General features: G+C 40.9%; 1 protein-coding gene across 1 annotated transcript in view; it reads left to right on the top strand.

Moving 5' to 3' along the window:
- The window catches only part of TPX2 (TPX2 microtubule nucleation factor), a 61,733-nt gene that overhangs the window by 11,589 nt on the left and 33,577 nt on the right, over window positions 1-16,567 (top strand). Inside the window, exons 3-5 of the mRNA XM_003273497.3 lie at window positions 6,501-6,676; window positions 9,176-9,298; window positions 15,518-15,644. Coding sequence (XP_003273545.1) covers window positions 6,571-6,676; window positions 9,176-9,298; window positions 15,518-15,644 — 356 coding nt within the window. The 5' untranslated portion in view covers window positions 6,501-6,570. The remainder of the gene's footprint in view (window positions 1-6,500; window positions 6,677-9,175; window positions 9,299-15,517; window positions 15,645-16,567) is intronic.

Here is a 16,567-nt window from a genome sequence, read left to right as displayed (position 1 = left end):
GAGACAGAGTCTCACTCTGTTGCCCAGGCTACAGTGCAGTGGTGCAATTGTGGGTCACTGTGGCCTCGAACTCCTGGACTCAAATGATCCTCCCACCTCAGCCTCCTGATTAGCTGGGACTACAGGCACACACCACCATGCCCAGCCACTTAGGAGGGGTTGAGGAGGGAGGATCCTTTGGGCCCAGGAGTTTGAGTCTAGCCTGAGCAACAGGCTAGATTCTTTAAAAAACAGAGATGAAAAAGAAGAAAAGGATGTGAAGGGTTAAATTTGAACACTTTCCAGGTAGTTTTCAGCATCATGCTTTGGTGGAATCATGGTTTTGAGGCTAAGTGGGGTTGCTGCATATTACATTCCTGCCTCTTCCTTCCCCCAGCTTTAGTCGTCTTCATTACATTCATGCCTGGGAAGTGTTCCCAGTGACCTGAGTTAGGCATTAAGATCATGGGAATCCAAGATTTTCCCATGTCTTCTAGCATATTTGTTCACAAGAAAAGGAAAATTTCCTCCTTGCAGCAAGGGGTTTTTAACCACCGTCAGTCACTGTGGAATCTTTCACTAAAAGTCCTTTGAATAGAAATGTGGTCAAGGAGAGGAAAGGTATCAGCAGTGATAATACCTTACGATAGTGTGTTTCATAGCACTTGAAGTACCTTCTTATTTGTTTATGGTAAGAAGTTAGGCAGAGAATTAGTGACTTGCCTATTGTCATATACATGTGGTAAATGCCAGAGAGGGCATTCTGGACTCTGTTAGTTGGAATTGCTTTTGACTACAGGTGACAGAAAATGTGGCTATAATTGTTTATACAAAAATTATTATTATTTTCTGAGATGAAGTCTCACTCTTGTCACCCAGGCTAGAGTGCAATGGCGTGATCTCAGCTCACTGCAACCTTCGCTTCCTGGGTTCAAGTGATTCTCCTGCCTCAGCCTCCCGAGTAGCTGGGATTACAGGCACCTGGCACCACACCTGGCTAATTTTTATATTTTTATTAGAGACAGGGTTTCACCATGTTGGCGAGGCTGGTCTCGAACTCCTGACCTCAGGTGATCCGCCGGCCTTGGCCTTCCAAAGTGTTGGGATTACAGGCGTGAGCCACCGTGCCTGGCCTATTTTTTTTAATATAAGAAGGCTTTTTAGCGGGTCATGGAAAATTGAAAAAAACACCAGAAGTCTAGAGGTATATAGTAGCTGATATTTGATCTTTAATAGTCATTAGCTCATTGATGTTAAGCCCTGTGTTTATTATTCTCTTGGCCATCTACTCATGTATACCAGATGACTGCCATAGCTCCAGCTTGCCTTCAAGGCAAGAAGAAGGATAAAGGGAAAGGGCAGGAATAAGGATGATAGCTGTTTTCAGGAAAGAAAATTTTTTTCCTAGGAATCCCTCAGCAGATTCTTACTTAGTTCTCATTGGCCAGAACTGTCCCATGGCTATCCCAAGCTTGGAAAGTGGCTATCAGGAGGTAACTTCCATTTTAGTGTAATTACTACTGTTTTGGTCATGGTCAATGAAAAATATTTAATCGTACCTTGACTTCAGCCGTGTTAATTTCTAATTCTCTATACTTAGAGTTCATACTGTATAATTTAAACAAACTGTCTTATTTATTGTGTATGATAGGACCTTAGCGTCTATGTAGATGTTAAGTTCCTTTGTGCCCAGGACTCCATCTACTTTTTTTTCTTTTTTTTTGAGACGGAGTCTTGCGCTGTTGCCCAGGCTGGATGCAGTGGCGTGATCTCGGCTCGCTGCAAGCTCTGCCTCCCGGGTTCACACCATTCTCCTGCCTTAGCCTCCTGAGTAGCTAGGACTACAGGTGACCGCCACCACACCTGGCTAATTCTTTTTGTATTTTTAGTAGAGATGGGGTTTCACTGTGTTAGCCAGGATGGTCTCAATCTCCTCACCCTGTGATCCACCCGTCTTGGCCTCCCAAAATACTGGGGTTACAGGTGTGAGCCACCGAGCCTGGCCGCTTAGATCTACTTTTTGTGTGAAGATATAGAGTGTCATCCTTGAATGTTACTGAGAAAGGAACCCAGGTATCTTTAAGCCCACAGCTTATGACCTCTAGCAAGTACACACTATTGTGAACCACTGACAAAAAGCTTATTGAGTTAAGCTGAATAATGAAAGCAGAAATGGAGGAGAGAGGAAAATTTAGACTGGGGATACTAAAGAACCCCTATTCCAGACAGAAGACTATGGATAATGGATTTACTTGGAAATAAATACAGTATTCTTTTCTATGCAAATAGAGAGCTTAACTTCATGAACACACTTCTTTAATTCACAAGGTAAGAGGGCAGAAGGATGTAGAAAGAACATTGTGCTGAAGTCAGGAGCCTCAGGTCTAGATCTGGCTCTGTTTTTACGTAACTGTGTGATACTGGGCAAGTCATTTAATCTTTCTGATCTTCAGCTTCTAGGATGGGAATAATTGCTGCTTTACAGGATTGTTTTGCATATCAGAAATAATACATATTTAGTATATCATGGCACCTGGCATGTAATGAACACCTCTGGTAACTGTTTTTACCATGATCCTTAGGATTTTTGTTGTGTGATCTTGGAGAATCCCTTTTTGCTTTAAGTTAATATCTTATAGACTGAAAAGGTTAGGTGATAATCAAAGTTTCCTCCCAATTCTAAAATATCGTGTTTCTACACTAAGTACCTCAATTAGAGCATTGTTATAAAGATACTTGTGGAATTCTGGCTGCAGTGAGCATAGGAGAGACCATGGGAAGATGACGTTCTCTGGGGTCTAGATTGATGTCACAGTATAAATGAAATATTTGTTATAACAGATGTTTCTGGCCGGGTGCGGTTGCTCATGCCTGTAATCCCAGCACTTTGGGAGGCCGAGGCAGGCAGATCACCTGAGGTCAGGAGTTCAAGACCAGCCTGGCCAACATGGTGAAACCCCATCTCTACTAAAAATAGAAAAATTAGCTGGGCATGGTGGCACACACCTGTAACCCCAGCTACTTGGGAGGCTGAGGGAAGAGAATCGCTTGAACCCAGGAGGTGGAGGTTGCAGTGAGCCAAGATCATGCCACTGCACTCCAGCCTGGGCGACAGAGCAAGACACCATCTCAAACAAAACAAAAACAAAAACAACAATAACAGATGTTTCTGAGACACTATAAGGACCAGAAGTACCTTATTTTTATTTATTTTATTTTAGTTTAGTTTTTTGAGACAGAGTCTCGCTCTGTCCCCCAGGCTGGAGTGCAGTGGTGTGGTCTTGGCTCACTGCAGCCTCCTGGGTTGAAGTGATTCTCACCGAGTAGCTGGAACTACAGGTGCATCCACCACCCCAGGCTAATTTTTGTATTTTCAGTAGAGACGGAGTTTCACCATGTTGGCCAGGCTGTTCTTGAATTCCTGACCTCAACTGATCTGCCCGCCGCGTCTTCCCAAAGTGCTGGGACTACAGGCATGAGCCACCACTCCCGGCCCCCAGAAGTACTTTCTGAATTGCCCTAGTCCACTGAGAGAAGCTATGAAATGCTGGCCAAACCACTGAGCGGCTGTGTAGGTTGGGAGTAACTAATCTCATGATTTATCTTAGTGGATAGCTTATGTGGTATAGTTTAGAGAAAATGAGCGCTGCAGTGCCTAGAGTTGGGGAGGGTTTGGGGAACTGGCACACTCCTGGTAATGTAAGTGGGTGTTTTTCTTCTGAGGGACATTTTCACAGTATGTGTCAAGAGCCTTTGACCCAGCAGTTCCATCTCTTAAGATTTATCTTAAGGGAAGAATTAGGGATGTGTACAGAAATTTAGCTACAAGGATGATGCTTTAGCAGTATCTTTAAAGTGAAAATATTGGAAAAAGGCTGAAAATCAAGGATAAGTAATTATGGAACAGATACAGCCATTAATTGATATGTCTATATTTATTGACATACAAGAATATTCATAAAATGTGAAGCAGATTCAAACTGTCAATGATTCATTTAAAAAAATAGAATAATTGTATATATATGAGGGAGAAGACATCTGGAATAGTGTAGCATTATGGGTTTATTTATTTATTTATTTTTGAGCTGGAGTCTCGCTCTTGTCACCCAGGCTGGAGTAGAGTGGCGCGATCTTGGCTCACTGCAACCTCCGCTGCCTGCCTTCAAGGGATTCTTATGCCTCAGCCTCCCAAGTAGCTGGGATTACAGGTGCCCGCCACTGTGCCCGGCTAATTTTTTGTATTTTTAGTAGAGATGGGGTTTCACCGTGTTAGCCAGGATGGTCTCGATCTCCTGACCTCGTGATCCACCCGCCTTGGCCTCCCAAAGTGCTGGGATTACAGGCGTGAGCCACAGTGCTTGGCCACAGTGCTTGGCCATTTTTTTGTGTTCTTAGTAGAGATGGGGTTTCACCATGTTGTCTAGGCTAGTCTCAAACTCCTGACCTCTGGTGATCCATCCGCCCTGGCCACTCAAAGTGCTGGGATTACAGGCGTGAGCTACCGCGCCCCACTGGAAAGGTATTAATTTAAATAAACATTTATTCAAGTGATTACTGGCATCTACCTCCCTTCTAAGATACAGATACTTTTAAGTACATGTCGTTCCCTGGATGAAAACAAATGGCTGGCCGGGCGCAGTGGCTCACACTTGGGAGGCCGAGGTGGGTGGATCACTTGAGGTCAGGAGTTTGAGACCAGCCTGGCCAACATGGTGAAATCCCATCTCTACTAAAAACAAAAAATTAGCCAGGTGTGGCTGTGGGCGCCTGTAATTCCAGCTACTAGAGACTGAGGCAGGAGAACTGCTTGAACCCAGAAGGCGGAGGTTGTGGTGAGCTGGGATCATGCCACTGCACTCTAGCCTGGGGGACAGAGTGAGACTCCGTCTCAAAAAAAAAAAAAAAGACAAATGGCTCATTGGGTTTCATCTGCAAATTATTGGCCAATGAGTGTGGCCTTTAGGCTATTTATCAGATTACTTTCAGCTATTTTATTAACTAGATTGGGCTTGAGTAGGAGCTAACTTTAAACCTTCACAGGTTTCCACAGGATAGAGTGCAAAACTTCGTACGCAGGAGTAGGGAGGGGCCTATTTAACTTGTTCCCTTATCCTTGCTTCTGTTCCTGTGCTGCGTGTTGTGACTCTTATGTGTATTTCAAAGTTGTCGTCTTTATACTCAGAAATAGTATTTTTTGAGAATATTTCTAAGAAAAGACAACTTATATTTGACAAAACTGTGTTGAGCTCTTACTATGTATAATGCACTGTGTTAAGCACCTTGATGGATGGGTGGATGGATGAGGTATACACAAGTGAGTAAAATCTATCTTTGTTTTTAGGAACTTCGAGTCTACTGGGAGAGGCATTTACATAGTTAATAAAATATTGGATGATAAGTGTTACAGTGGAGATATAAACAGCATGGTTGGCTTTGGAGAGGCAACAATTTTGTATGATAGGTGGAAATTGGGAAAGAGTTCATAGAGATTTGAACTGGACTTTGAATGATGGATAAGATTTTGGTTCATAGGCATAAAAATTAGTGGTGTATTTTAGAAATTGGGTTACTCAGGGCAGAGAGAATAAATTGGGCTAGAGGAGGCTAGAAATGAGAAAATGGTAAATTGAGGGAAAATAATGACATGGTGAATGTAAAACACCTAGCACAGTGTAGATACTTACCAAACTTTGCCTCTTTTAAAAAACATTTAGAAAATTTATTTATTTATTTTATTTTTATTTATTATTATTTTTTTGAGACAGAGTTTTGCTCTTCTTGCCCAGGCTGGAATGCAATGGCGCGATCTCAGCTCACTGCAACTTTCACCTCCCAGGTTCAAGCGATTCTCCTGCCTCACCCTCCCGGAGTAGCTGGAATTACAGGTGCCTGCTACCATGCCCAGCTAATTTTTTGTATTTTTTAAGTAGAGATGAGGTTTTGCCATGTTGGTCGGGCTGGTCTTGAACTCCTGACCTCAGGTGATCCACCCGTCTCAGCCTCTCAAAGTGCTGGGATTACAGGCGTGAGCCACTGCGCCTGGCCTAAAATTTATTTTTAATTTCAATTTTTTCTTTTTGGTTTTTCTTTATATTTGCTGATTACTTAAAGATAATTTTTATTTTTTTAGAGATAGGGTCAACTACTTACAGATAATTTTTATCTTTTTAGAGACAGGGTCAACTGTTATATTTACAGATACTTTTAATTTATTTAGAAACAGGGTCTATGTTTTGTAGGCTGGACTTGGACTCCTGGTCTCATGTGGTCCTCCCACCTCCCAAAATGCTGGGATTACAGACGTGAGCCACTGTGTCTGGCCCACTTCTTTCTAATTCCAAACATATTTACCTCAAGGAGTATCTTTAAGTTACCTGAAAAACTAATGTTTAGGTTGATTGGACAAAGTAAGGCTATTTTCAGTAAATTCTAGGTGGTTTGCAAAATTACAAATGTGGTAGTAAAACCAAAGTAATGATGGGAATTTGCTTAGATTTACATGCAACCATTTCTTTCCTCAGAAGGTGACCTGCTGAGAAAAGTGGTACAAATCCTGGGAAAAACCTGCTCTTCTGTGCTAAGTGGGAGACAATGTCACAAGTTAAAAGCTCTTATTCCTATGATGCCCCCTCGGACTTCATCAATTTTTCATCCTTGGATGATGAAGGAGATACTCAAAACATAGATTCATGGTTTGGTAAGTGCCTGCTTTCTCTGGCTATTTTAAGGATTATTGGCTTGCTTTGTGCTGAAGACCTTTCAATAATAGAAGGGGTTGCAAGAAAAGAACTAAAATATCAACTTCTTTCTGCACCAAGACATTCTGTCATCCATGATATTATGGGAATAATTGAAATGCCCAGTATTTGGGGAATGGATTGTAAGTACAAAGTATATGTTGTTTTGTAGTTCAGAATGGCAGATTTAAGCTTTAGGGACATATGGGAAAGTTCAGATGAACCAGTGTTCAACAAAACTCCATGCTCAAATATGTCTGTAGTGATGACAGCCACATAAAAACTTTCTCTACTATCATTAGGCATAGATTATAGCACAGCTAGGATATTGACATTCATACAATCTACCAGTTTTACTCAGATTTCTGCAGTTTTACTTGTATGTGTATTAAGTTCTCTGTGGTTTTATCACCTGTGTTGGTTTATGTATCTACCATCACAGTCAAGATATTGAACAGTTCTGGTATCACAAGGATCTCTTGTATTGCTCTTTTATAATTACCCTCACCTCCCTCCTGCCACCCCTCCCTCAATTCATTTTTTTTTTTTTTTTTTGAGGCTGTAGTCTTGCTCTGTTGCCCAGGCTGGAGTGCAGTGATACAATCTCGGCTCACTGTAACCTCCGCCACTCTTGTTCAAGCGGTTCTGCCTCTGCCGCCCAAGTAGCTGGGATTACAGGCGCCCACCAGCATGCCTGACTAATTTTTGTATTTTTAGTAGAGACGGTGTTTTGCCATGTTGGCCAGGCTGGTCTTGAACCCTTGACCTCAGGTGATCCACCCACCTCAGCCTCCCAAAGTGCTGGGATTACAGGCGTGAGCCACTGCTCCCTGCCCTCAATTCGTTTTTAAATGGAAGGATTATGCTACTAAGAACCCATTCCCAGAAACAGTATTGCTTGGCCAACAGTAAGTAAGAATGTGGTTACATTTTTACATTACTTTGAAATAATATCTGAGACTAGTTGTTGAGGCCCCTTTGATTCTTTCTCTCATGTCTCCATCCTCCTTATCGGGAGAAATCACTATCAATATGTGGTGAGGAACAGAAGTGAGTCCATTGCAGCTGTACTTATCCGTATAGTGCACTGTCCAAATGTGTTGGCAGATGCCATTCTTTTGGAAAAGGACTTTAATGGCATCTAGTGGGGATCCTGAGAGGAGTTGTCTGTTGGAAGTGGTGTGGGAGGAAAGGTAAATAGAAGGGCCAGCTGTCCTGCGGGGATCTTCCCCATGTCCTTGCTTCACTGGAACCCTAAGGAAATGGCTGGGCTGTCTGAGGATTTCTTTTTCTAAGCTTTTCTTTAAAATAAAAAAGAAAAGATTAGCCTAAGAATACTGTTAAATACAATTTGGAAGAAAAGACCCTACTATTTTTCCAAAACTACCTTAGTTTTAAAAAATTTTTATTTATTTATTTTTCTTTTTGTTTTTGCCAGAGTTCTTTTGGCTAACAAAACTACCTCAGTTTTAATATACTACTTTCCAATTTCTTTCCCAAATAAATAGTCACATCTTTCTACACAGTTGCAATCAGAACGTACATGCACAGGGTAGTTATTGCTGTGTCTCATTGCATTCCTGAAACTATCAGTAGGCTGTTGGTAAAACAGACCCTTCACTGCTTTGTACTGACTTCTGGGCACAGTAGAATATAAGATAAAATTTCTTGAGAGAACCTAGCTCTGCTCTACCCTCACACACCCTTTATTCCTCCCACCACCCCAGTGAGGAGGAAACTCTGTAAGACTATACAGTATCTCTTGTAAGCCCTACAGTTTTTGATGGTTACAGTTTTCTTTCGTTGTTTTTTTTTTCTTTGAGATGGAGTCTTGCTCTGTCACCAGGCTGTAGTGCAGTGGCGCGGTCTCAGCTTACTGCAACCTCCACCTCCCGGGTTCAAGCGATTCCCCTGCCTCAGGTTCCCAAGTAGCTGGGATTAAGGGCATGTGACACCACGCCTGGCTAATTTTTTGTATTTTAGTAGAGACGGGGTTTCACCATGTTGGCCAAGACAAGTCTCGATCTCCTGACCTCATGACCCGCCCGCCTCGGCCTCCCGAAGTGCTGGGATTACAGGCGTGAGCCACCGCGCCCGGCTGGTTACAGTTTTCTTTAAGAGGAACATGATACATTTAGGGAGTAGATAAAGCCAGTTCATACTTGTATGATCCTAAATGTGTACCAAACAAAGATAAGGAGTTATTCACAATGCAGAATCTGTAATTTTCCTTTTTTATAATACATTGTTCAATGTTGCCAGTTTTTAGTGATTGTTTTTATAGTCTATCTCTGATGTGTAATGTGTGCTTTTTCTTTTGATTGCTAGAACTTTGCTTGTACTTGCCGCATGAGTTGGAAGTGTACTGGTAGGGAGCTTTAGTTTGCATTTTAAGTGCTTGATAGTGATTTGTTTTGCTTCCTTGCTGATTGGACAATGATGATCTTCCCTTTTCACAGAGGAGAAGGCCAATTTGGAGAATAAGTTACTGGGGAAGAATGGAACTGGAGGGCTTTTTCAGGGCAAAACTCCTTTGAGAAAGGCTAATCTTCAGCAAGCTATTGTCACACCTTTGAAACCAGGTAAGAAAACATCTTAGAAAAAAGCTCCCTGGTAGAATGGTGGGACAGTGTTTTAGAAGCCTGAGGATCTGGGAAAATTACCTAAATGCTCTATCTCTTTGTTTATTATTGGTGAAATGGGCTAATTCATTTCATGATGAATGTAAAACTAATGATGTGCTACACTTAAAAAAAAAAATCTCTTGGAGCTTAAGCTAACACAGAATTTTTTTTTTTTTTTTTTTAAGATGGGGTCTGGTTCTGTCACCCAGGCTGGTGGAGTACAGTGGCACAGTCATAGCTCACTGCAGCCTCAAACTCCTGAGCTCTTAGTAACTGGGACTACAGGTGCTCACCACCATGCCTGGCTGATTTTTAAAAAATTTTAGTAGAGGAGTCTTTGCTAGCCAAGCTGGTCTTGACCTCCGGGCTTCAAGTGATCTTCCTGCCTCAGCTTCCCAAAGTGCTGGGATTATAGGTGTGAGTTACTGTTCCCGGGGGCTAACATAGAATTTTATTGCCAGATACGCAACTGTTTTCTTTTTGTGACAAGATTTAATGTAACCTAACCTGGGTCTGGGTGAGAAATAAAACAGCAAGAAAGAAGACTGTACTGCTTGCCATTGTACAAGAATTCTTTCAGTTATGTATCTGATTTTAAAAGATGATGGATCGCTTCTCGGCCTTGTGTCTAAGATCAAGTGTAAAAGATGATTGACATTTAAACTGGTGCGTACTAGATCTGCAGAATATTGTCTGTTTGGTTAGAACGTAAGAGGCATTCTTTAAGAGGTCATAAAATCCCTCTTGAAATTGATTCTTTTGAAAAAAACAGCTGTATTTAGATTTAACTCACACATCATATGATTCACTTACTTAAACATTTCAGTGTTTTTAAGTATATTCACAGAGTTGTGCAACCATCATACTATCAGTTTAGAACATTTGAAAAGTATTGTGTGGGTAAATCTGAAACTGGTCTCCATCACACCATATGACTACTCTCACCTCCCTCCCTCAATTAATTTTTTTTTTTTTTTTTTGAGACTGGCGTCTCACCCTGTTGTCCAGGCTGAAGTGCAGTGGTATAGTCTTGGCTCACTGTAACCTCTGCCACCCAGGTTCAAGTGATTCTCCTGCCTCAGCTGCCCAAGTAGCTGGGATTACAGGCGCCCACCAGCATGCCCGGCTAATTTTTGTATTTTTAGTAGAGACAGGGTTTTACCATATTGGCCAGGCTGGTCTCGAACTCCTGACCTTGTGATCCACCCACTTCGGTCTCCCAAAGTACCGGGATTAAGGCGTGAGCCACTGCGCCTGGTCGATATTTATCTTTCTATGCCTGACTTACTTAACATAATGTCCTTCAGGTTCATCCATGTTGCCATGAATGACAGAATTTCATTCTTTTTTATGGCTAAATAGTATTCCATTGTATATATATGCCACATTTTATCTGTTCATCTGTTGATGGATACTTCAGTTGATTCCGTATCTTGACTATTGTAAATAGTGCTGTAATAAACATAGGAGTGCACATAGATATCTCTTCGATGTACTGATTTCCTTCTTTTTGGATATATACCCAGTAGTGGGATTGCTGGATCATATGGTAATTATATTTTTAATTTTTTGGGGAGCCTCCATACTGTTTTCCATAATAGCTGTACTAATGGACTTTACTACTACCAGTATATAAGAGTTCTCCTTTCTCTGCATCCTCAGGGATGCAGAGAAATTTTTAGTATTTTTCATAGTGTCCATTCTAACTGGGATGAAAGGATATCTCACTGTGATTTTTAATTTGCATTTCTCTGATGATTAGTGATGTTGAGCATTTTTTCACATCCCTGTTTGCCATTTGTATGTGTTCTTTTGAGAGACGTTTATTCATCTTGTTTGTCCAGCTGTTGAGTTATTTGAGTTCCTTGTGTATTCTGGATATTAGTCCTTTCTTGAATGGTTAGCAAATATTTTCTCCCATTCTTTAGTTGTCTCTTCACTCTGTTGATTGTTTCCTCTGCTATGCAGAAAGTTTTAAATTTAATGTAATACCATTTGTCTACTTTTGCTTTTGTTGCCTGTGCTTTTGAGGTCATGTTCATAGGATCTTTGCCCAGAACCATGTCCTAAAGTATTTCATCTATGTTTTTATTTTATTACTTTATTTATTTATTTTTGAGACAGAGTCTCACTCCGTCGCCCAGGCTGGAGTGCAGTAGTACGATCTCGGCTCACCGCAACCTCCATCTCCCAGGTTCAAGTGATCCTCCTGCCCCAGCCCCCCAAGTAGTTGGGACTACAGGCACGCACCACCACACCCAGCTAATTTTTGTATTTTTAGTAGAGATGGGGTTTCATGATGTCGGCCAGGCTGGTCTTGAACTCCTGACTTCAAGTGATCCTCCTACCTCAGCCTCCCAAAGTGCTGGGATTAGAGTCATGAACCACCGCCCTTGGCCTCCCCTGTGTTTTTAGTTGTTTCATAGTTTAAGGTCTTACATATTAGTCTTTAATCCATTTTGAGTTGATTTTTGTATATGGTAAGAAATAGGTATCTAGTTTCATTTTTCTGCATTTAAATATCTAGTTTGATCAGCACCATTTTTTGATTTTTCAAATTTAAATTTTATTTTAGAGATGAGGTCTCACTCTATTGCCTAGGCTTGTCTCAGAATTCCTGGGCTTAAACAGTCCTACCACTTCAGCCTCCCAAAGCTAGCACCATTTATTGAAAAGACTGTCCCCTCCCCAAGGAATGTTCTTGGTGCTGTTGTCAAAAATCAGTTGGCCATAAATACGTGGATTTGTTCCTGGGTTCTCTATCCTATTCCATTTGTCTGTGTGTCTGTTTTTATGCTGGTACCATGCTGTTATGGTTACTATAGCTTTGTAATGTATTTTGAAGGCTCGTAGTTTGATGCCTTCAGCTTTGTTCTCTTCGCATAGGATTGGTTTGGCTATATGGGGTCTTTTGTGGTTCCATGTGAATCTTAGGATTTTTTTTCTTGAGACAGAGTCTCACTCTTGTTGCCCAGGCTGGAGTGCAGTGGCGTGATCTTGGGTCACCGCAACTTCCGCCCCCTGGGTTCAAGTGATTCTCCTGCCTTAGCCTCTGGAGTAGCTGGGATTACAGGCATCTGCCACCACCCCTAGTTAATTTTTGTATTTTTAATAGAGATGGGGTTTCACCATTTTGGCCAGGCTGGTCTCGAACTCCTGACCTCAGGTGATCTACCTGCCTCGGCCTCCGAAAGTGCTGGGATTGCAGGCTTGAGCTACTGCGCCTGTCCTGCTTATAAATTATTTATGGCTGTTGTATTCTTACTAATTTTTCTTTTCATTTGTTCCATCAATTAGAGAGAGAGGTAGTGAAATCTCAGACTGTAATTATGGATTTGATGGATTTGTCTCTTTAATTTTATAATTTTTGCTTCATATAGTTTGAAGCTACTATTAGATGCATAAATGTTTAGGATTGTTATGTCATGTTGATGAATTGGCCACTTTTATATATATATATATATATATATATATTTTTTTTTTTTTGGCTGGACGTGATACCTCATGCCTGTAATCCCAGCACTTTGGGAGGCTGAGGTGGGCAGATCACAAGGTCAGGAGTTCGAGACCAGCCTGGCCAATATGGTGAAACCCTGTCTCTACCAAAAAATATAAAAATTAGCCGGGTGTGGTGGTGTGCACCTGTAGTCCCAGCTACTCGGGAGGCTGAGGTAGGAGAATCGCTGAAACCTGGGAGGCGGAGGTTGCAGTGAGCCAAGATCATGCCACTGTACTCCAGCCTGGGCGATAGAGCAAGACTCCATCTCAAAAACAAAAAATTGTATACATATATATATGCAAGCATATATATATGTATGTGTATATATATGTACATATATATGTATATATTTTTGAGACAGGGTCTCACTCTGTGACCCAGGCTGGACTGCAGTGGAGCAATCACGCCTCACTGCAGCCTCTACCTCCTGCACAGGTGATCTTCTTACCTCAGCCTCTTGAGTAGCTGGGACCACAGATGCTACTACCATGCCCAGCTAGTTTTTGTATTTTTTGTAGAGACAGGATTTTGCCATGTTGCCTAGGCTGGTTTTGAACTCCTGGGCTCAAGTGCTCCACACACTTCAGCCTTCCAAAGTTCTGGGATTACAGGTTGAGCCACCGTGCCTGGCCCCACTTTAACAGTTTGAAATGATCTTCTTTATCCCCATTGAAATTCTGTGCTCTGAAACCTACTTTGCCTGGTATTAATATAGCCACTCTAGTTTTCTTTTGATTGGTTTTAGCATGGTATGTCTATATTTAAAGTGCATTTTTTGTAGACGGCATATAATTGAGTCTTGCTTTATTATTTAATATTATTGTTGCTGCATTTTAATTGGAATAAATGCATCTATTTTAGCCTTGACATGCTATGCTATTATTTTGTGTGTGTGTGTGTGAGTCTCTCCGCCCCAAAAATATTTCTTTAGGAGATGAACCAAATGATTGTTCTCTGAAATGAATAATGCCTAAACTATGTTTTCATGGCCTATCTTTTCTTCCCTGTCATCTTGTTGCAGTTTAATTCCTTTATCAGGAGTCAGTTCATATGCTATGTGATTAAGTGCTGTTTCTTCCATGAAGCCTTTACTTGTTTCTTATTCTGTTTTTTTTGTTTGTTTGTTTGTTTTTGCAGACAGGGTCTCAGTGTGTCACCCTATCTATAGAGCAGTGGCATGATCACAGTTCCCTGCAGCCTTGACCTCCTGGGCTCAAGTGATCCTCTTGCCTCAGCCTCCTGAGTAACTGGGACTACAGGCACATTCCACCATGTCTGGCTAACTTTCTCAGTGTTCCCATAACACTTTTTTTCTATTTCGTTAAAAATGTTTATCAAGGCTGGGCTTGTAGTTCATGCCTGTAATCCCAGTACTTTGGGAGGCCAAGATGAGAGGATTGATCAAGCCCAGGAGTTTCAGACCAGCCTGGGCAATATAGTGAGACCCCCATCTCTATTTATATAATATTTGAAAAGTAAAAAAAAAAAAAAGTTTATCAAAGTAAAACATGGCCATGGTAACATCACAATACTTAGAGTTTATGTTAAAATAACCCCTTCCTCTTCTCATCCCTACCCCCTGTCCTTTTTCTCAAACAAACAACTGGTTTTATTGTTGTTGTTGTTTGTTTTTATATTTTGTTTTACAGGTGGGATCTCACTGTGTTGCCCAAGCTGGTCTCAAAATCCTAGGCTCAAGTGATCTTCCTGCCTCAGTCTTCCCAGTAGCTGTTTTAACTCACTATTTTAACTTGTGCTGTGGTTACATTCATAATGCCTGATAGTATGATTATATCAGCAGTATTTACAATGTTATGATTATGTAAATATTGTTCAATGCCAGATCAGTAACTGTGATGCAGTTGCATCCCTTCTTGGTTCTCTTTGGCTATCTTTGGTTGTATTGTCACAACCCCTGAGCCACATAAAGATGATTCTGACATCAAGAGATCAGTGGATTTGCTTTTCTTTAAACTTTATCAATTTCTTAAATTTCTGCCACACTTTATCTTGCTTCATATTGGACAATGATCCTTGGAAGTTATTACTGCTTTTTTGAGAGCATTATTTTTACTATCTTTGCTGCCTTGTTTCCTGGACCTTATAACTTTCTTCTGGATATACTCCTTCATTATGTGGGAGTGCATCCTCAGGAAACTTTCTTAAATTAGTGCAGGAGAGGAAAACTTTGAGTTCTTACATATTTGAAAATGGCATTGTTCCACTTTCATATACAATTGAAAGTTTATCTTAATACAGCATTATAGATTGCAAATTATTTTTTACCACTACTCTAAAGACATTGTTCCTTTATCTTCTATTTTTATGTATTGCTGATGAAAAATTCAGTGCTTATCTAATTTTCCTTACTTCGTAAGTGATTTTTTTTCTTCTTTATGGAAGCTTTCAGAATTTTATCTTTATCAGTGTCCTGAAATGTCATGAAATTGTGTTTGGGATGCTTTTTTTAAAGGTAGTACCTTAGGCTGGCAAATAGGCAAGCCCCGGATACATCATTTCTGTTTCAACCAAAGTAGCTTTTGTAAACTGGTCTTCTGTATAAGATTTAACTGGAACTAAGGATTCTGTGGCTTAGATGGTGTGTGTGTGTGTGTGTGGCTCATCTCCAGTTATTTTCCTTGGGATTTGAGTGCTGACTAGCTTTTGGTCTCCCGCAGTTGACAACACTTACTACAAAGAGGCAGAAAAAGAAAATCTTGTGGAACAATCCATTCCATCAAACGCTTATTCTTCCCTGGAAGTTGAGGCAGCCATATCAAGAAAAACTCCAGCCCAGCCTCAGAGGTAAGACTATTTGGAATCTCAAAGTGGTGGTTATGATAATAATGTTCAAAGGATAGTTACTGGACAGAACATCTATTATGTGTTCATACTGTGTTTATGGACACCTTTATGTTATTTATTTATTTATTTATTTTTTTGAGACAGAGTTTTGCTCTTTTGCCCAGGCTGGAGTGAAGTGGCATATCTCGGCTTCACTGCAACTTCCGTCCCACCGTGTTCAAGCAGTTCTCCTGCCTCAGCCTCCTGAGTAGCTGGGATTATAGGCACCTGCCACCACACCCGGCTAATTTTTGTATTTTTAGTAGAGATGGGGTTTTGCCATGTTGGCCAGGCTGGTCTCAAACTCCTGACCTCAGGTGATCCACCCGCCTCAGCCTTCCAAACTGCTAGGATTACAGGCATGAGCTACTGTGCCCAGCTATGTTACCTTTTAAAATCCTCATAATATGGGTTTGTGTGGTTGGTATAAATTAAAAAATATCCGTATAACATTTATGAGTTGTAGGTAATATGCTTAATTAATTTATAGATAAGGGCTCAGAGATACTAAGTTGCTTGCTTAAGGCAAGTTTATTTCAGAGCCAAGATTCAAAACTCTTATCAGTCTGTTTCCAAAGGCCTTGTATGGATATAATTGTTACATCTTCCTGATGTCAAATATCTTTGTTCTTCTGTATTACTTTAGCTTTCTTTTTTTTTTTTGAGACAGTGTCTTGTTCTGTCACCCAGGCTGGAGCTGGAGTGCAGTGGCACATAGTTCACTGCAGACTCGAACTCCTGGGTTCAAGTGATCCTCCTGCCCCAGCCTCCCAAAGTGCTGAGACTATATAGGCATGAACCACTGCATCCAGCCAATAGACAAATTTTTATTTTATTTATTTATATATTTTATTTATTTATTTATTTATTTATTTATTTATTTA

This window comes from Nomascus leucogenys, chromosome 13 (assembly GCF_006542625.1).
Source record: "Nomascus leucogenys isolate Asia chromosome 13, Asia_NLE_v1, whole genome shotgun sequence".
NCBI lineage: Eukaryota > Metazoa > Chordata > Mammalia > Primates > Hylobatidae > Nomascus > Nomascus leucogenys.
The sequence above is the reverse complement of the archived record's forward strand: the minus strand, read 5'-3'. Positions and strand labels throughout refer to the sequence as shown.